General features: G+C 38.0%; 1 protein-coding gene across 4 annotated transcripts in view; it reads right to left on the bottom strand.

Annotated features, from left to right (window-relative positions):
* COL12A1 (collagen type XII alpha 1 chain) overlaps positions 1-22,010 on the bottom strand; it is a 99,981-nt gene that overhangs the window by 53,315 nt on the left and 24,656 nt on the right. For 3 of the 4 annotated variants that reach the window (XM_005421151.2, XM_031057192.1, XM_031057193.1), the window contains exons 14-23: positions 12,764-13,033; positions 10,667-10,933; positions 8,547-8,739; positions 6,850-6,971; positions 4,102-4,251; positions 3,896-4,015; positions 3,227-3,391; positions 2,891-3,037; positions 2,125-2,264; positions 844-973 (exon numbers count right to left, since the gene is read on the bottom strand). In XM_005421151.2, coding sequence (XP_005421208.1) covers positions 844-973; positions 2,125-2,264; positions 2,891-3,037; positions 3,227-3,391; positions 3,896-4,015; positions 4,102-4,251; positions 6,850-6,971; positions 8,547-8,739; positions 10,667-10,933; positions 12,764-13,033 — 1,704 coding nt within the window. The remainder of the gene's footprint in view (positions 1-843; positions 974-2,124; positions 2,265-2,890; positions 3,038-3,226; positions 3,392-3,895; positions 4,016-4,101; positions 4,252-6,849; positions 6,972-8,546; positions 8,740-10,666; positions 10,934-12,763; positions 13,034-22,010) is intronic. The other variant, XM_031057194.1, reaches the window with a different exon arrangement.

The following is a 22,010-nucleotide window of genomic DNA, read 5'->3' on the forward strand; positions in this document are numbered from 1 at the left end:
ACAGATTTTTTACATACACAGCTAAAACTCTTACAGGTCAGCACTGGAACATTTTAATCTTGTAAAAAGCAACATTAACTCATTTTACTCAACATTTAATATTGAAAATTCTAATATGAAACAACATGACTGGCTTGGGATCTGTACAAAGAGGATTTTTGTCCTCTCTTTTTGTTTTCTATATTTCTCAAATTACTAAATAAATGAAAAGTTTCCATGAAACCATATGAAAAAGTAACACAGACTTCATAAAATTTATATACATTTTAAGGATTTTTTGACAAGCCTAATACAAAATTCAGAAGTGAAATGAGCAGCAGACATTCAATATTATTAGAGAGGCAGAAGAGTCATTCTATGTTGCATACAGCATAAATGTGCCTGAAATCCATGTAGACAGCTCATAGGAGAAACATAGCTGAGTTATAACTCATAGAAGTGGCATAATTGTGTTGAATTAGCTTTTGCTAATTAGAAATAATTCTGTCTGGCAGTAGCAGGAATTAATTATGTAGCATAAACAATTTGGTTTTTATCAGATTTCAGGAATTTATAAACTCGGTCTTGTAATTCATGTCTGTTCTAGCTTTGTACAGCCATGCTACATGAGCCTAGAAAGAAGCTGGGACTAATATTTTCTACCACATTGTAGCTTCACTTTGCTGAAGTCTTCAAGACAACAAGGTCTGGACAACCAGAGTAACACAATACAGTTTGGTAATTCAAATTAAATATTTTACTTCTGCTAAGAAGAAAATCCATAGTGCTGAAAGTTCTACTGGACAGCTCCCCAGGTGCCAAACGGGCTGTTAACATGTTATTCAAGACCCATTTCTAACTTACAAGTTGTTTCCCTGCCGATCAGGGGTTCACTGCTTTCATCTTCTACCACAGAAAACACATTAACCACATATTCTGTTTCAGGCTGCAGATCTTTCAGAACTGTTGTTCTTTCCATCCTACTTACATAAAACTGCAAGAGAAGCAATGTTAATCACTGTAAGAAAAATATTTTTGTAATATTATCTCTAAGAAAAGCAATCATTCCTTGTGAAACTGCAGAAATCAATGACAAGGAGATAAGCCTGGTCCTAATTTTGTATACATTTTGTCTGACATTATAGCATTATTTCTGCAAAGCAAGCAGTAGGGAAATCTCAGACAGACACTTGTTTCAAATTGCATTGGATCTGCTTAGCATCACTTAGAGTGCATTCTGATTTCACACATGGTTTACACTTCTATATCACTAAAGAACATAAAGAAAGGACCAGGAAAAAGGGGCCAGTTTGGGAAAAAATTCAAAATTTGGGATAATCTAGATGGTCACGGCACAAGGCACTGGAAACACCTTGTAGAACAGAAATGCCTGGAAAAAATCAAATTGTAAAGTCAGTGTGCACTGGAACAACAGCTCAAGCTTTAATCAAAGGTCAAATCTTGAACTCTCCATGAGCCAAATATAAGATTGGCCACAATTAGAGATGGGACATTCAGAGCTAGGTACACATAGGCACCTAACTACATTCTACTAAACACTTCATTTTCCTAGATATTATTCTGTTTGATTAAAGACAGTAATGAGCAATTCAGATTTCCCAGGACCAAGAGTTGCCAGCCATTGGCTCTCTGTGTAGAGAAGCAGCAACCACAAGATAAGTTTGATCCTCTGCAAGAAACAGTTTGGAGTCATATAGTGTCAAACTGAGCACTTCTTACAACCTGTATCCCCCACTGTCTTGTTCTCTACAAAGAAGGAAATGCATTAAAAGGACAGGGGGCCTACCCATGAGTATGGTCAGAAAATTTCTGGTGCAGACATATTTGACCTAATATATGACAGTGGAATATGAAAATAAAGGAGTTACTATAAATAGAAGACAACTCTTTAAAAGAAATATATTTAACTTCTGGATTCATAACATTAAAACAACCAAAGTAATATATATGCTCCTATTTTTTGTAATTTTGTGTAACATTTACCAAGGCATGATATTCTTGACCTTAGGAGTGTTTTTAAGTTGCTTTTACACCTTGCTCAGCACAAATTCAGAATGATATTACCGTAATGTGGATGTCCAAGGTTATACCGGACATTGTAAAAGATGAACATACAATACCAACCTGTTTAGGGCTACCTCCAGAGGTAGGATAATATTCAACTCTGTATCTATCAACACTCTCAGGAGGTGGGCTCCATCTCAGTCTGAAAGAACGAGGTGTTACTTCTGAAATAACTAAATTTGAAGGAGGTGGCAAATCACCTGCAAGAGGGGAGCAAATGAGAAAGATATTCATTTATCTTGTCAGACAGGGGAAAAAACACTTTGTGTAGTTGCTTATATTTATTTTTCCTCAGGATTTCTTAAAACAACTGCATGAAGAGATAGCCCATGTTAACATACTCAAGATTAAAGAAGTTCCCTGAAATTCCTATTCCATTTCAACACCAGTATTTCACTGAAGAACCATCAGCTAACATTACATACATGTACATGTTTTTTCATGCTCAGCTTTGGTTTTGGGCTGTCAGACATTAATACTTGAAAGGAGCAGGGCTGCTAAAATTTTCCTTATTGAATGAGTATCATCAAAAACATGCCACTATGAATAAAAAGCTGACACACTAAGAAAGATACTTCACAATTCTGGGGAGAAAAAGAAGGCACATCCAGCAATGTCATGCTGTGTTAGTTATAACACAGTCACTGTTGGAAGGAAAGGAAGGACCCCTGCAGGGTAGTCTAGGTGGTCTGCACAACTTCCTCACACCAGCAGCTGAAAAAACAGCCCACGGCTAACACAGTGTTCCCAATAAGTAATAAAAAGGAACTAGCAGTGCAAGCACGTAAATGGATAAAGAATGAAATAGACTGAAAATGTGATGTACCTGGACCTTTCACGCTGTTACACAGATTCGTGGTTACATTATCAACAATGGTAGCCAGGAAGGAGAAGTCCGCAACATTGTAAGCATGGATGTCATCTGGATCTGTTGCAATCTGCTTCAATTCATTTTCATCTGCATTTTTAATACCTTACAAGAGAACAAGAAAGCAAAACCTGTTAGAAATTATGGCCACAAAGCACAATAACATGCAATTAAATCCCTAAACACACTATTCAAATAAACTTTTATGTACTTATGTATGTGGCCACTTCTCTGCGGGCTTAGCAGATGAGCAGGAGGGGGTTGCTGCAGGCCATGCCTTCATGGAGTACTTACCAATTGCATACAGTTCCACTCCCTCATCTCTGAGTTTTCTTGAAGGGGCGACTACATCATCTTGTGATTTGCCATCAGTGATGAGAACACCAATTTTGCGAGCTCTGGGCCTTAAGCCAGCAACTGGTTTGAAGTTGTTTTTTAAGATGAAATCCAAGGCCATTCCTAGCATGACACAAAGAAAGTAACCATCACTGTAAACTACTTTCATATAGTAGTCACAGTAAAAGAAATTAGTGCATCCTAGTGACTTCATTCTGACAACATAGTTCCACTGTTTATTTCCTTATAGAAGCATTTTGAATCTAATTGCAGCCCATCATCTAGATCTGAGCAACTGATACTATTCAGGTGCTCTCTTACCTGGTGTTCATCACCCTCCTGACTTCCACTACCCCTCCTTCTGGTTCCTGGTTGTCTTCATCCCAACCCTGAAATGGAACTGGCCTTTCTTCTTCTCATAGGCTCAACAGCAACACAAGCTCTTCATCACCCAAAACCTAACACATTCCCCCTGAGTTTATAAACCTGTGCTGTTCCAACCATACTGAGCTGAACTGTTAAGTCCTTTTCATCACAGACACATTTGAGTTCACTGAAAAAAATCAGAGTCAGCTACTAGAATCATTTTCATTGAAGCTAAAGTAAAATCCTGGCACTGTGACATACCTGTTAGAGTATTGCCTCCTTTGTATGGTAAGTTGGCTACAGCCTCTAGCAAAGACTGTTTGGTTCGGTAAGCATTGAGATTCCATTCTGTCCTGGGATCACCACTATACTGCGCAAGACCTGGGAAAAAAGCCATCATTTACTCAGTCATTATGTGTCTCTGTAGGAGTTATGCTCCATTTTCCCTCCAACATATGAGAACTTACCAATCTGCACTTTGTCAGGACCAATATCAAAAACTTCAACAATACGGGCAATGAAGTTCCTGATGGTTTTAAAATTTGGCCTCCCAATACTCCATGAGCCATCCACCAGCAGCACAATATCAGCTTCTGCTCTGGTTCTACATTCTAAACCTGCCATGTCAACCAGAAAAATATAGCCTTAGCATGATGGCTTTCTTTCCCCATCCTTTTAGATGACATATGTCATGAATTAGCTTCCAAAATAGCTCTAGTTTTATTCACTGGCACTCTGTCAAGTATGACCTATTTGAGAGCATTATTCACACTAGTCAGTGGTTCCATGGCAAAAGTTGTCTAAATTCCTTCATGTATGTTTCCTTTTAAAAATAAGCCTTTGCAAATGTCAAGGCCAGTGTTCTCTATTGTCATGTCATTGTCTGTTTTGGCCTTTAAATATGGCTGATCACTTGATTTCAGAAGTTTTGTACAAGACTACTATACGAACCACTGATATGGCAGTAAGCACTATTAGATTATACAATTTTATGGTATTTTAGTCTGTCACATTTAGCTAAATTACTGATTAATTTTCAACCATGTAATAGTGGGATTAACAGCATGTATTACAATCACTTTCACATAAATAGCATTCCTCAATTTTCAGGGGAAAAAGACATAATAACACTTGTGGTATAGAAGTTTGCACGTACAGAAAAGAAAGAGCACAATCCAGAGAAGACACACAAACATAAACACAGGTCAAGACATACAGAGGGAACAAGAACAAACATTCATACAAAGCTGCAATGTTCTCTAAAGGTAGGAAGTTATTTCAGATATCTTCAGTTTACAAATTACAAAATAAAATATGCATCATATTGTTTTCATCACAAGGAAAATCACAAAATATTTATACAAAACAGAAAGACGCAATAATTTTATCCACAGCCATTTGAAAAAAAGAAAGCCAAAATCCTTTCTCTCTTTTTTTCCTGTAGATTTTGTTACCAGCTGCAAATTTTCTGGCTTCCTGCCATCAGAGCTTCTGGTCTTTATATGGAAGAAATCCCATTGAGAAAAATCATCCACACTCATCACAGTTGAAAGATATTGTGATTTCATATATGTTCCACAGAATTGATCCAACACTGTAGACTCATGAATATAACTATTCCATGTACCTGGGGGTTAAAAGCATGATCCTCTTCTGCACAGAAAATATAGATCTAGTCTTTAGTCAGGACAATAAAATCAGTTGGGAGTAGGGTTTAAGTCAAACCATGTTAGTTCAAAAAATTGCATGCATAACTTTTATATGAAAGTTAAAGTTAACTTTATGTACAATTAAAAAGTTAATCTATTTTGACTTTTATGTTTCTTCCAACATACTATAGTCCCCCACATGGAAAACTCTAGTAAATGTGCCAGATCTAGGGTGATTTTTCCCCCCATTAATAAATAATGTACATTTGCTGTCCAAGATATAAATTCATTTTTCACATAAACCATTACTCAAATCCATGCATTAATAAAACAATTAGCTTAAAGAGGATAACACTGAAAACAGAAATGAGAGCTACTATAATGAAAAATAACAAACCACTCTTTGTGCAATTTTTTATTGCCAGCCTTATTAAAGCTTTAGTCTAATGCCACTCCTGGACTGTTTTAGGGGTTTTTTTTTCAGTTTACCCTCTATTATTAGACAGAGTAGGACAACTATTTAGGAAGTTTCTAAAAATGTTTCAATAAAGTCATATACAAGATGAGTATTTTTTACACAGCCCAATGTGAGCTAAGCAAAAACAATATAGTCAGCTGTCAGAAACCTCTTTTTCTTTATTTAACTCAAAGGGCTTTGCAGTTAGGTTCTTTCTCCTCACCAAATTCTCTCTGATGGTTATCCAAGCATTGAAATGGCAGAGGAGAAAAGGCTTTACTTATTCATGTATACCTGACTATTCAGAAGCAGACCTGCTTTTTTATGCTTTCCGTGAAGGACTGAGCCCTGAAACCTTCTTCAGATGGTAAAATTGAGAGTATGGTGAGCACAAATATTAACATGCAGAGGCCTATTAAGTACACCAAAGGGAGCTAAATATCACAAAATTCAAAGAAGTCTTGAAAGAAAGGTTTACTAGCTACAGGTTTACTAGTGAGAAGCTCCCAAAGAGATACTGGAGAGCACTCTGCAATTGCCTCTGTGAAAAAGTCTCCTCCTACTATAGAAAACAAACCAAAAGACTAAACAATGACTATGTTGAATATAAACTTAAATAATATACATTAACACTAGGACGTTCCCAACTATCAGATGTTTGTTCATTATATCATCTTAGTCTTACAAGTCACCATATAAGGACAAGAAAAGGGCCAACAATCTGCTTAAAATTCCTTGTTCTACTCCTGTGAAGACCCCTGTAGATGAGCCATGATCTCTGTTCAAAAATTTGACCTTATGTGAACTAACACAGATGTGGACAGCTTGAAAATGCAATGCAGATGGCTTTGAATAATCAGCAAAACACAGGTTGCCTGCATTATCATCTTTGTAAGATCATCTGGAGGGTGCAGAGGACTAGAACTGTGAACTGGGTCATGCTTTGTGGTCATTTCAGAACAGGGTTTAAGTCATCAGGGAAGGGAATATAATGAGTCCTGTAAACAACTATGTGCATTAGAAAAACAAAAACGAAATGTAGTAAACTTTTTATCTTTTTTTTAATCCAAAATACAAGACTGCCTTTTCTTCAATTCAGTCATGTTTACCTCTAGATAAAAATGGCTCCGTAGTAGTGTCTGAAAGGGTGGTCATCTCTTGTCCAACCAGAGGGTTGCTCTCTCCTCCTTCAAACATCCCAAAAACATTTACCTTATAGGTAGTTCCTGCCCTGAAATAGTCAAAGAGGTATACTTTAACTGAAGTCATTTGGCTAGTAAAATGCTAAACACTTCACTTATTAAATTCTCACAGGAAAAAAAATACCTAATGGAAAAGAAGGTGCTAAAACATGAAGCCTAAATACTGGCTCTTCCACAAGACATTGATGTTTCAACAATTTAAAAGCTGATTTTACACTCTATATTTAAATTTATAGCCTTCCTCATTCAAGTTATTTAATTCTTTGAAGAGAAATTGTCCAGGAATCCAGAGATCAGGTTAGGAAAGCTAAAGACCTGATAGAATTAAATCGGGCCAGGGACATCAAGGGCAACAAGAAAAGTTTTTATGGTACATCGATGATAAAAGGAAGACTAGGGAGAAAGTGTGCCCCCTCCAGAAGAAAACTGGAGACCTGGTTACCCAGGATATAGAGAAAGCTGAGGTACTGAATTATATTTTTGCCTCAGTTTTCACTGAAAAGTGCTCCAGCCACACTGCTGGAAGGTCACAGAGGGCAAATTAAGGGACTGGGAGTGATGCCTGGGCTGCATCACAAGGGACCAGCTGGTCAAGGGAGTTGATTCTCACCCTCCATTCTGCTCATGTGAAACCCCACCTGAAGTACAGTGTCCAGCTCTGGAGCCACCAATATAAGAGCTTGGACCTCTTGAATGAGTCCAGAGGAAGATCAAAAAATTATCAGAGGGATGGAGTACTTATCCTGTGAAGACAGGCTGAGTTAGGGTTGTTCAGCCTAGAGAAGAGAAGAGTCTGGGGACATCTTATGGTAGGCTTCCAGCACCTAAAGGGCACCTAAGGAAATCTGGAGAGGCACTTCTGATAGGAGCATGTAGGGACAGAGAGTAATGACACTAGGTTTAGATCAGATATTAGGAAGAAGTTCTTTATTGTGAGGGTGGTGTGACACTTGAACAGGTGGTCCAGAGAAGTTGTGGGTGTCCCATCCCAGGGCATGAAGGCCAGATTGGATGGTAACCAGATCTGCTGGAAGGTGCCCACAGCAATGAGGTTGGAACTAGAGATCTGTAAGGTTACTTTCAACCCAAACCATTCTATGACTGTATGATTCTTTGACTTAATGATCCTATTTTAATTATATTTAGTATACTTGCCTAACAGATTTTGACTTGGTGTGAAGCCTGTTCTAAAAATCTAAGCCTCTGAGATAATGAATCAAGAGCTAAACTAAGCATCTTTTGAGAAACATGAGACAAGAAATTCTTGAGAGTAAACTTTAGAAATCTCAAATACCCTTCATTATTCCATTATCTTTCTCATATGTGAAATACAGCTCCAGCCTATATCTTTGCCTCCTTCAGTTCCTGTGAGAAGACCGCAAGTGGTGTAAATGGATAATCTTAGAAAGAAACCTGCCAGGTACCTTTCAGACATGGCATAACAGGATTTTCATAGTTAATTGACAAAATTACTTGCTTAACTTACAGCAGATTTTACAAGGCATTTCAATACCAGATCGGGATTAAACAAAATCCTAGGCTAAAGTTATTTAAAGGAAACTAAACAAAACAAAGCAAAAACGAATATGAGGGAGTATGCATACCTAAGCTCCTCCAATACCACTGTGCTGTCATAGGGCCCCACTATTAATTCTCCAAGGCTCCCATCATCTTCAGTAGGGTGGAAAGTTACTTTGTACCCCTTCACTCTCCCTGGGGCTGGCTCCCAGGTTACTCTGAAACTTGACATAGTTGAATCTGAAGTTCTCAGATTTCGAGGTGGCTTAAAGGGAGAGGCTGAAAGGGCGGGAAACAAAAGAGTTTAGATCAGGTCTACACATGGCAAAAAAATCAACAAGTATGCTTTTAAGTATATATATATATATATATATATATATGCAAATCTAGTATTAGTGAGAGTCCTAAACTCTTTGTTCCTTTCTTTAGCAAAGACAAGTATTAAGAGATGAAAGATGAGATTCCTGACACTTTTACCTATCTAACCAATAGGTAAGTGGGCTAAGTCTATTTTTGAGGCTCCCTCTGCAGTCAATGGACTGAGGGATAAATTGTCTGGCAGCTAAAGCAACTTCACCAACCACAGGTGCGGCAGTGTGTCAAAAACCAATTCTTCTGAGGAGTGCCAGCCAAACAGCTGGTCAAGGTTTTTAGGTCAAGAGCAAGTTCCTCAGAGGACTAACAGCTGCCCACTGCAGGCAGTACTCACAGACAATGGTTAACAAACTGTGGCTAGCTTCTGCATTTTGTGCAACTTTTGCTTGTGTGCAACTCTAAAGTGCAGTCATGGAAAATAATGCATCAGTGTAAGCTCAAAGTACAAAAAAACAAATGGGAATTAGAGTAAACAAAAAACTACCACTATTGCTTTGGCCTGAAATACAGAGGGAAAAAAAATTGCCTTGTCCCTGTGCCTATGCAATTGTCTAGCTACAGCCACAAGATCATAAATGTCCTCAAAATGAGTTCTGCTGAGAAACAGTAGATACACTCCTACTCACAAGGAAAAGTACAGATTCTCTGTCTCATCTCTCATCATACTCCCTGAATTATCATGATAGCTTCCACTAAAAAGATGACTCAGGCCTCACTTGCTTCCAAAGAGTGTTTACCACCGCAGTTATTTAGACTGAAAGCAGAGACATATCTGTATCAAGATGAAAAGTTCAAAAATCAAAAGCAGCTGGATTATCTAAAATTTATCTCGGTATAATTTTCAGCATTAAACAACTACATATTGGTCAAGAGCTGATCAAGTTTTTGTGACTCCTTTATATCAACCACATTTTAGGTTAAGAAGAAATCTTTCTTCAGTAACTGAGGTGCTGATATCTCCACTGTTAGGATACCTTTATCTTACTTCCTGTCATTCAATATAACATATATTCAGAAAACAGAGAATGTCATGAACTCTCTACAGACTACCTCTGTGAATGGCACTAGTGTCAGACAGGCAGAAACATCTTGAAAAAGATTCTCTTTAGGTAATAACTTTCCATCTATGGAAGCAGAAAACTGACACTAAATCTGATTGATCTGAACATATAGAGAACATTTCCTTACAAAATATAAGGCCAGTATCACATTCATACTAAAGGTAGAGTAGAAAATGAGTTTTGCTTTTACCACAAAAATGCCTTCAGTGAGACTTAATAAACATTTTAAAGTTTCAGTTTCTGAGGGAGAAGACAGCCTGTCTAAAAGACCATGAAGTCAGACTTCCACATATGTAACTTCTAAATCATCTACTTCCCCTTTTTAGTTCCTTGGGTTTTCCACAGAGAATATAGTGACCAGAGAAGACAAACCTAAATAACAGGATGCTGGGTAGCTATTTAATCAATACCCACAAGCAAAAGGCAAAATACGCAACAGTTGACAACACTTGATTAAGTAGCCTGTCTTCCTTACAAAACACCTTGTTTGAACTTCTGATGACAGCATTTCAAAACAATTCTAGTATTTTCAAACAGATTTTACACTGTACTTACACCTTTTAATATCAATAGCAAAAAGCTGTGCTCAGGCTACGCCACAGTGAAATTTCAAACAAACCAAACTCTTTTCTCAACTTATAACATTTTCTTCAATTTTCCTGTGAATTCATGATCTTGGCAGACTCTGCCATGCTTTTCTATGTTTCCCGATTATTAATTTTAAGTACAAACTTGCATTATGAAATCCTGTACAACCCTGTGGTACATACCTGTTGTTCCTTCTCCTTTTCTTGATTTCCCATGTCCAAAATCATAAATTGGAACCACAGTTATGTCGTACGTAGTGCGGGGTTTGAGTCGCTTTAGCACAATGCTGGTAGCAGGAGCATTTACTCTCCCAGACATTTGCCTTCCTCCGCTGCGCGCTCTGTAGTTCACACGGTAAGACAAGACTTTCCCAGGCGCAGGCTGCCACGTAACTCTCATTGTATTTTCTGTCTCGTTGTCTACTGTCAGAGTCCTGGCATTTGGTGACACTTTTCAGTGTAAAAATATGGATAAATTTTTACTTTATCATACACAGATATGTTCAAACGCATGACTACAAAATTAGTGCTGCTGTACTAAAAAATAAAATTGCCCTTTTTAAAATTCCAGTATTTGTGGGGAAGACACAGGGGAATCTCACAGACTGTTGTTAATTATTTTTTGATTGTGATGGACTAAACAAACAGATATGCGGTTTTCAAAAAAGGGGGAAGTATAAATCACATGATGACACAGCATAAGTGGGAGTTTTACTTAGTCATGTTTTTCATTTATCCGTTAAATAATAGATTCAGCACTCTCAAATTGATAAAGTCATTGATTTTCATGAACTCAATGTCCTATAGATTTTCTAAGTTTTGACTTTACAGGTCTGATAAGGTACTGGTGAATACCTAAACAGCTGGTTGTTGAACTCCATGCAAACTGTCCTTCAAATAGAGGTGAGTGACTTTCCAAATGCTTGGAAAATCACTCATCACAACATAGCATATGTGCTGAAATAGGCCCTTGAACTAAGAAAGCATTTTCTCAACAAATTGCAGCATTCAGCCTCTAAGAGATATTTTCCAGACTGTACAAATGGTATAAATAATCCAAAGTGAACTGACAGGTATGCAGTGCTGGCTGTCAGCCAAAATAAGCCATTTAGGTTTTGGCAAAGCTGAACCCTCTTGGCATGGTGGAATTGGTCAGTATTTCAACACACAGTAAGGTAGGCTTTGTAGCTTCTAGAAACTGACAATTTCTAATTGTATACCAGAAAGATACAATCATTTCAGGCGATTAGCCCCAGGTCTGGGGCTATTGATAGGCCTAACAGCAAATTCCCTCAGTCAGCACACAGAGAGTCGGTACAAATGAAAAGGGTAGGCTACCCACCTAACCTGGAAAAGCTAGAACAGCTGGTGTTGCTGTGTTTGAACCAAGAAGGAAGCTGGGGAACAGCAGTCTGCTAGTCTGCTTTGACTCTGGGGAGTCAGCTCTTACTAACAGCAGCAATCACTACTCTTGCAAAACCTTGAGAACAACTGCTCTGGGTCAAGGACAAAGGTTAACGTAATTCAGCAGCCTAGCCTGTCTCCAACAGTAGTCAAAACAGATGCTTAAGACAGAGCACAAGAACATGTAAACACACATGATGCTTGCCCAGAGCCCTCCCTCAGGCTTTGTCTTTGCATGGCCCCTTTAGGCAAACAAAAGGAATGTCAAGCCTTATCCAGGTCATCCCTTCATTCATTCTGACTCCTTTACTTGCAATTCCATCCCTGGTCTCTGTGTTTTTTCACTTTGCCTACACTGCGGGAGAGGGTTGAGCCTGCTTTGGCAAATACAACATAATATTTGGCAAATAAGAAAAAGAAGAGCCCCAGAAAGGTAAATAACAAATATCAAAATCACCAGTGAGCCTCAGTTTGAGGACTGTGAAGACTGGAAGGGCAATAACTTGGAAAGGAAACTCACTGATTCTGTGGGAATGCACCCCATCTTTCCTCCTTGCTCTATCCATATTTCCTTCACCTGATTTTTAGCAGTCACACTAAACCTATAAAAGCCTGAATTCAGAGTAATATGCAGACCAAATAATACCTTAACTTGGAAGTAATTATTGCTGAATCCAAACCTATATGACATAGAAGAGATTTTTGTTTTTTAATGGTCCAACAAAATGTCAAAATTGGCTGAGCTGAGGTGGCATTTTGGTTGGGGAAACATTTCATTAAAAAAAAAAAAGAGGAAAAATAAGGTCCATTTTCTTTAAAAATTATAATTTCATCAAAAACAGAATGTTACAAATGGTGGTAATGTATTACACTTACCATCAGTAAAAGCCTCTCCTTCTACTGGGTCTCCTTCTCCACTGCTGTAGGCTGCATATACTGAAATCCTGTATTTAGTCTCTGGCTCCAAGCCTTCTATCACAGCATCCACTGTATTTCCTGGGACTCTCTTCTCTCCCATGGTATCATCATAATGTGATTTCCATACTATCCTGTAATGGTTAACTGTTCCTGGAGCTGGTGTCCATGATAACCCAACTGTAGTGTCAGTTATGTCTGTGGTAACTAAATTACGTGGTGAACCACGTTCTGCAAGAAAGAAAACAGCAAATTCTTTCTTAAACACAAATAGCAAAAGTTAGCTAAGTACAAACTTAAAAGTCGAATGATCTTAAAAGCTAAACTGAACTTTTCCCATTAATATTATTTTCAATAACATACAAGGGTAGTCCCAAGAGAAAATAGATGAAGGTTTCAACAAAATGCTTAAAGCTAACTTTAGACTATGAATGATCTTATCCCTACCATATAATATACTTAGCAGTCATGCTTTCGAATTTTCAAAATAAAAATGGCAGTATTCAAGGACCTGGAATGAAGCCAGTACTTAAATGTGGTGCAGCTCACTTAGGTAAATTTTAACTCTCAAAAAAAAGATTTTATTTCATTCATTCATTGTCATTGTTATGTGTGTTCCTTTTTTCCAAGGATTAAATGATGGAGACTTATCACAGAATATGTTGAGTTGGAAGGGACCCAGAAGGACCACCAACTACCAGCCCTGCACAGCACCATCCCCAGGAGTCACATCATGTTCCTGAGAGAATTGTCCACACACTTCTCAAACTCTGTCAGGCTGGTGCTGTGACCACGGCCCTGGGGAGCCTGTTCCAGTGCCCAACCACCCTCTAGATGAAGAACCTGTTTCTAATATCCAACCTAAAATTCCCCTAACACAGCTTCAGGCCATTCTTTTAGTCCTGTCACTGGTCACCACAGAAAAGAGATCAGTGTCTGCTCCTATCTTCCCTCTCTTATTCAACTTTCCACCAAAAAGGACCCCCAGGTCCCTTTCCATGGTATTGCTTTCCAGCATCTCATTCCCTACTCTGTCTGTACATCTACGGTTGCCCAACTCAGGTGCAGAATCCAGCACTTTCCCTTCCTGAACTCCATATGCTTGATGATTGCCCAGGCCTCTAATCAGTCAGAGTCCTTTCTCTGACAACTTTATTTGGTTATTTATTAGTACTAGTATATTCCAGAGTCCCACTTACCAGATCAGCTATTTCATTTTATGTTCACGACTAATTTGCATGTGCTTACATCATCCCACACTTACTGTAGAAAACACTCTCCATCTTTCCATTCATGAGACCTGTACCTCTTTCCTGCCTGTAGTTTGTTTCAGCTAGCTTGGAACAAAGGAAGCAGCTCATTAGTATGTGAAATCCAGTGTCAGATGGATATGCGAGTCTCACCTAACGCACCAGAGTAGTTCCTCTGCTTAAAAATCCAGTTCATTGGTGTAAAGTGGTGCAGTGAAAGGAGTGCCTCTGCTTAATGTTCAATGTACATTTATAACATATGTTCAATTTTCTGTTGCAATGGCTTGCTTTTGATAGCAGGAAAGGAGCACTGACTGGTAGATTTAGTGCAACAGCCTCATCATAGAAAAATCTGCAAAAGGGCTCTATGAAACCAGATCCACATAGACAAAGAAGTACTCAGTTCTTTGGTGTGTATTCTCTGTGGGATTTCTCACTATACAGGACATTCCTAAGTGGCTCCTGCTTAGGAAGAGGACTTAAACACTTGGGGTGGACTCATGGCATCACAGTTAAGTTTTACCCTCACTGATAAAAATATATTCTTATACTAATCCATAGCAGCCACAGGAGCAGAACCACAATTCTTTGAACACAGAGGAATTCAATGCTTATCCACTTTCCACTACTTAGTCTCATTGCAAGAACAGACCTCACTACATTCAGAAGTCTGAAGCAGTTTCAGGCTGAGCCGCAAATTGCTCAAAGTCATAGTCTGAGTTTTCACTTTTCATATTCATTTGTCTTTTACTTCCACCACAATCTGCAGCATTTCCAAACACAATCCCAGTGCAGCAGAAAATATTATCTGTAGAAAGTTTTGTTTTAGAAACATCTCATTGCTGGTGCAACTTCATTAAAAGTAAGACAACTAATCCCACTTGACTCAATGATGAATAGAAATTAATGTCAACCTATCAAAGATTCACCAGCTACACAGAATGCAGAATCAGAGAGTACCACAACAATCACAAAGATGACTCTCAAATACAACTAACAGAACATGTGTTGTGGGGGGATTTCTCATTTTAATTCAGTCTTAGAGACATTCCATCATGTTTTTCTGTAGACAGTTCTTTTTCTGTCCTAACTCTGCATCAGTTCTTAAAATTGTACCCTTCAAACTGGTTTTTCTAGCCGCGTAATATAAATTACCACAATTTATGGCATCTTCTCTTCAAATAAAGGTTAAGATACAGAGGGTTTGGTAAAGTTCAGTTAACATTTCCCAATAGTGATTGCATATACTGAAAAAGTTATAGTGAAAAGGCCCAATTCAGCTCATGCTTCATGAAGTCTCACCAAATTCAGTGACTGCATTAAATGAAAGCCAGGGCAGAATCTTAGCTCCAAATAACAATTTTCCTGGAAGCCTGAAAAAAAGATTTGCCTTCAGAAGTAAATTACAGCAATTTTTCTGTCTGCTCTTAAGCTCCTACTCTCAAATCTTGGCTTTTTCATACAATAAAAAAAATATTAAGGCAATCCAAATGCAAAAAATATGGAAAATCTAACTTGATAGAATGCACAGATGTCTCACAATAAAAACCTTTCTTTCCATATTTTAATGTAATATAAATATACAAGTCACTTTATTTTGGCTACTTTAAAACATGGCTCTGCCACAACATGATTTCAGTATTCAAGTATCTGCTACCACAGCACAATTTTTTGCAAGTCTACTCTTGGATACTACAGCTAATGATATATGTTGGAAATACTGCAAAAATAACTTTTTATTTTAAACCCTTATTGATTAAGTCATTATTGAGGTCATTAAATAACAGAGGAAAATAGTTTGTTTGGAATGGACTATAATGAACAGCAGTTGCTGTAATATGTTGGTTCTGAAAGAAATATTCTTTGGAACTAAATGTCTTTTTTATAAGTCAAGGTAAAAGAGGGAAAAGGAACTGGGATTTCTACCAAACCACTAGAACTAAATGGAAAATTTTTACTTCAAATAGTTGGAAACTGCTGACAAGACAACTTACCTGCTAAGGGAAATTGGACATTTTATATGTTATACTGCAACTGAGAACATTTCTTCAACATAACACGCTAACTTGATTTCCACCTCACGTGTGAGGTGGAAGTTCACTCACAGCTTTTTTTCCTGCTTCATTTGATCTCCCACAGTGGTTTATTTTTAATTTATTATTAGGAGAACACCTATGTTTAAGATGAAGTCCAACTGTAAGTCTTATACTGTTAGGATTCCATGAAATATTATCAAAGCTGCTACACTCAGAGTCAAGAAACACATTTATCCTCCACAATAACAATGGTATAATGTGGCCACTAACAAACATACCATGAGACCTATGAAATATTCTTCCCTTGGATTAAAACAAAATACCTAGGAATAGGGAGGAAGTGGCTCAGGGACATAGAAACAAGGGAAGGAGTCAATGGGGTCTTAACAGTTTTTGATGGAAGCTTCTTGTGTCTCCCTAAACTCCACACCTAGGTAACTTGCTTATATTTCATGTACACACAAAAATCTACAACTGTAACACCTGAGCACTTATTTTTATTCTTTGGTCAGTGTGTTCAGAAATGTTTGTTGAATATCCACTTCTTGCCTGCTTGTTTAAACAGGATGATTAAGGAGCATGTAGAGACAATGCACATCATAAGAAAGAAAAGTGCTGGCTGGCTAGCAAAGGACTCCTGCTTTTTCTTGACTGGAAATGGAAGTTAATGTGTGTTCATCACTTCATACAGCTCCCAAGACATCAGCAAACAAGGATGTGTTTTTTAAATTATTCCCTAACAAGCGTGACTCCTATGATGCTCTGGAGCATCAAACCACTTGGTGTAAGCACAGCTGTAAGCCGTGGTGAGTACGTACACAGGAAAACAAAGTGCTTGCATGGACAGGTCAAACCCTTCCCTGGGAGAGCAAGCCAGGCACCAGCTTCAGGCTGTCAGATTCACTTTGGCAGTTTTTATCTCAGAGCACTTTTCACTGCCTACAGTCCCCTGTACAACTTTACCATCGCTTAGAGCAGACACACTTTGAAAAATTCACTTGGTAACCTTCAGTCAGGTGCTTTTATACTCTGTTCTGGACTTCTGAAATGTCCAGTTTCCATATTAGGTTTTTCCACTGTAGTGTGCCAGAGACACAATAAAGCAGTTTCCCTCTGTCCACTTGGCTTACTTCCTGTAGCTCTCCAGCAATCACTGTTGTTACTGAACACAAGACTGAATCAGCTAAAATTAAAATGTTGACATTCATAAAAATCAAATGTCCTTATTCAAATGGCCTTTCCCCTCAGAGACATTTACACAACTCCAGCTGATCTCAGTAGGATTTTTACATGTAATTTGGGCCCAAATTTTAAACAGCATTCTGTGTGTGTTTTTTTTTAAAACCAGGTTTCAAAATCAATCTGCAGTGGTAAATTTTGTGCAGAGCTATGTTTCATTTAAGTTAAACATAGGATTTCTGTAAGCTAGCATCCTAAAATGTCAGAATCAACTAAATAAGCCTTCACTTGTAGAGGCATAGACCAAAATGTTCTGGCCTGAGTCCTGCCTTGTTTACAATAGGCAAAAGTCAGAAGAATCCCATTGTGTCAGGAGTATCCCATTGTGTCAGCAGGCTAGATTGCCACAGCCAAGGATCCAAGTGCATGCATCAGATAAGATGATAGCAGATAATACTCTAGACAGTAGATAGTAGATGATACTCCAGTGGTCAAACTCTCCTCAGCACTGGAGGAGGCAACCACTTGGGTGGGCTGATATCCCTCTCTCCAAGACATAAAGTGGTTCGCAACCAGCCCTCAGGCAAGTAGAGAGGGGATATGGCCATGGTGCAGGGGACAGCCAAAGACTTACTACACACTCACATAACCCCATTAAAGCAGATTTCTTCTCTTCTGCAGAAAGGCAAGAAGGCCAACCAGGAGAGCTCTAACCCAAAACAATGGTTAGAGGACCTTTAGCCAGAGCACTCCTGAGTCCCTGATGTAGGATAATGCCAACAGGTGTTCACATTCAGTCCCTTTAATATTCTATCTGTCTTTTCCAAAAGTTATTCAGTTAACACTGTGAAGAAATATCTTCTATTATTCACTCAACCTTCCCCCACTGGGGTTTTTTTCTGATACATACTTCGTTTCCTAGAAAAAAACTAGGACAATTTTCCTCAGATTATTAAGTCTGTTTCAAAGGTCACACTCAAAAATCTTGGAATGTATAATTTCAAAAATGCATGATACAGCATTAAATCTCCTGAGGACACTGGGTCCTTGTTTCTGTCAGGACGGAAGCAGCACTACGCTGTCTGACCATTACGTAAAGTGCCTGTAATAGGCTAAAAATCTCATTGTAAGAAAATGTCACTTGAATTTGTACTATTCTGTCTGTAGGAGGCCATTCATTTCTAAAGCATTCTTATGTTACTACAGAAACAGCAAAAAAGAATCATTTATTTAGCAAAGAACTGCTACTCATTTTCTGACCAAAAACAAGCCTGCCTCCAAAATCCCCAAACCTAAACTATAAGAAATATATACAACAGAAAATCACTTCAAGCTGACAATGATCTAGTTATGACAACTTTTTTTCATATCTTGTTGTGGTACAGCCTAATTCTCACAAAAAAGTAGCTACTCCTCAAACAGTATGGAAGATTTGGGCCCTGTATCACTGAAACAAAGATTCTCTTTCCAAAGCAGAAGACACAATGACATAATTATCTCTCAAATTTATTTATACTCTCCTGAATATAATACAATATGCCTCTTTTTGCTTATTCCAAAAAGCACAAAGATAAGAAACAAAACAGGCTGACATCTCTGCTATAGCAGACTGGCAACCTCACATATGCCAAAGAACTTTCTTCTTTTTTACCAACAGCATGTCTAGCCTAGGATCTCCACTGATATAAGTGGAAATACTAGGAAATTTCTCAGTGCAAGCAAGATGAAAACCTGATTACTGAGTTTTTTTTTCTGGAGAAAAAAAATGAACCAGCCTTTTTTCTAAATTTCTCTGAAACTCGTGTTTAAAAGTGTAATGACTTCCCTGATTACAGTCAGTTGCTTCAAATGTTCTTAAAACTTTTTTGCAAACTATATAGCTGCCAGCAAAAAGACACATAAAACAGATCTTCAGCTTTCAAGCTTTTCAGACATTTATTAGGATCAAGCATTTCTGTATTGATTGCTTAATCTTGCAATGAATTTTTTAGTCTTTAAAACAACTGCAATTTATGAAAGTTAATCTGCTTAGCAGCTAATGTACAGTATGTTCTTTTCATCTGACAGCATGCATTTGGGCAGAAAATCAAATTCTTGCCAGACCTAAAACCACTTCTCTTATTAAAAAACAGATTAGAAAAACAGTAGCTCTCACAAACTGCCCGCTGTCTGCTGCATTTAGACTCACTGCCTCCACCATGCTTCTCATTGTATTTTATTTCTGGTGTATGAGGACTTCGGTAAAGATCATACGATCCCAAGCAATATTGAAAGCCAAATGGTTTGTTTGGAGTGTTTGGAGATAAGAGAATGACTTTTCCCTAAGACATTCCATGGCTGTTTCTTGCTTGTTCTTCAATCTGTATTACACAACATCAATATAACCATCAGTGCAAATTTGTTTAGCTTCCCCAGCTGTCACAAACCCTGTTCCACCCCAAGGCCAATGGCAGCCTTCACTGATTTAACTTTAGCAGTTTCAACAACTTTGTGCGAGCTGAGGGGAGTCATATCCAAAAAAGTATGTCTGAGAAAAATTTTTCCATGGCACCTTTATAGAAGTGCTCCAACCAAAGCTGCCCAGTGACGGATTGCCATGCGCTTTTGAAAGTGAGAGAATAAAAGTGGAGAGTTTTCTACAGTACATATTTTGCACATGCAGTTATGCTTAAAGCAGTATGAAATATAATGCTCCAGAATTTTCACCTCTGGATGGTACTTCATCACTGCAGACAAAATCAGCCAATGACTGAAAAAAGTCATATAAAATATGAACACTCTAAGTTTCCTAAAATCTAGATTTCTGAAGAAGGAAAGAATACTCCTTCAACAAAGAGGCAAATACGTTGTTTCCCTTTTCCTGCTGCAAAAACACACACACAAAAAGAAATAAATCCGTTCTCTCTGAATAACAATTACCTGGTAATGGAACAGCACTCAGAAATGAGTCATTTTCTGATTACTCATTTGCTAAGCTCTCTACACAGTGTTGTCTGTGAACAGTTCATAAAATGCTGATCCTCTGACATGTGTTTATCTTTGGGCTGGACCAGAGAGCTATGCAAACAGTTTATAAAAGAGATTATCTACAGTTACTTGGGGGAATATTTGCCCTCTCTGTTTTATGCAGAGAAGCAATAAGGGCAAGCATATGCTTAGCAAAAAGAAAAACACAAGGAGAAACTGAGATTACCCACATGGTGAATTACATCAAGTGCACAGAGTGGTTTCTAGGTTTCTGTGGATTGATTTTCCCGTGAATCCTGAAACGAACAAGCCACTTCAAAACACTGCAAAACTACCATGCAGAGCAAAGCAGAGTAATAGGGGGCAAATTGTAACTGCTCCAAAATATTTTGGAGATAACAAACATAACTGAAGGGCCTTCAATGAACTCCTGGGCAGACATGTCCATGCAGATCAGGTTAGAGCAGCCTAAAAATTTCTGATTTTTTCCTCTCTGCTGAAGGATACTCTTTTCTGAGAGTAACTGCCCATGTGGGTTCTACTACTAGATGCAGAACAAAATAAATCATTACTGAAAGCAGGAAGAATGCTTGCCTACATCCTTAATCACAGGAGACCCTTTAGTGATTCAGTAAAATTCCATAAACATCTGAGAGTTTGGATATTTCATTTCCTGCCTCTTGACTAGAAGAAAGTTGGAGAAGGTATTGTATCCAACTCTTCTCACTTTTCTATTAGTGCTGAAATGTTCTCTACACTCAAACTCACTCCTCTTAGGCTACATATCAATTCCATGAACTAGCAACTATCCCAGTTTGAAAGGCAATCTCAAGCCTAGCTCCTGATACGATGAGCAACTATGGCACCACTGACTGAATAGGTTTGGTGAGAATTCATATGGTGAAGACATCAAGTAAGCCCCATAGGGATTTCTGATACAGAAAAATACTTAAGTGCTCAGTCTTTCTGGGTTGTTGGCAATGAAAAACACACACCACACTATTTTGTTTCTCAGACACTATGGCTCATGGAAAAACTAACTAAAATACTAAACACTTTTTTATGCTTCCTTTCACAGCTTTTTTGTCATTACTGTTGATAAGTTTATTTCTCCAGAAGTTAAGACCTGTCCTATTTCCAGCCTCAGTCAGACAAGTTATTTCAGCTACTCATTAGTCAAGCATTCACTTCATTGACCTGTGTAACTTTTCATCCTGATCCAACCATATTTATTTTAGCTTCCCAGCCAGCATGACATCTCTTTTCATGTAAACTTCTATAATGAGCTTTGAAATTCGAATGTTACCTTTCAGTTCCAAAACTGCAACTCTTTATTCATAATTGTCTGGGTTTCTTTAAAGGTTTTGTTATTTTATCCTTCAGTGTGGTAAGATAGGGCCATACAGTGAAATACTGTCTTATATGCTGCAACAAATATTCTGAAAACCTTTCATACTGTTAGTCACAGAGTATTTTAAAATATCTACAACTATGTTCAAAGAGCTCTGGCCTCATTCAAGTACTTTTATTGCCCCATGAAAGTGCAGATATGCTGATTACCAAAATACATGGTAGATATTTCAATGAGGAAATATAAGGAATTAGGTCTTTGCTGTCATGCAAAAAGAAATTGTATTCTGTTGCTTCCCTTTGATCGCCCAGTAAGCATTGGCATCTACACAGTGCTTTTACTGACATTTTATCTAACCAAGAAAATTTAAGAGACAGTTTTAATATGAAGAGTAATGTTTTCTGAAGAGCACCCTGATAGGATTT

Source organism: Geospiza fortis, unplaced genomic scaffold, assembly GCF_000277835.1.
Source record: "Geospiza fortis unplaced genomic scaffold, GeoFor_1.0 scaffold190, whole genome shotgun sequence".
Taxonomy (NCBI): Eukaryota; Metazoa; Chordata; class Aves; order Passeriformes; family Thraupidae; genus Geospiza; species Geospiza fortis.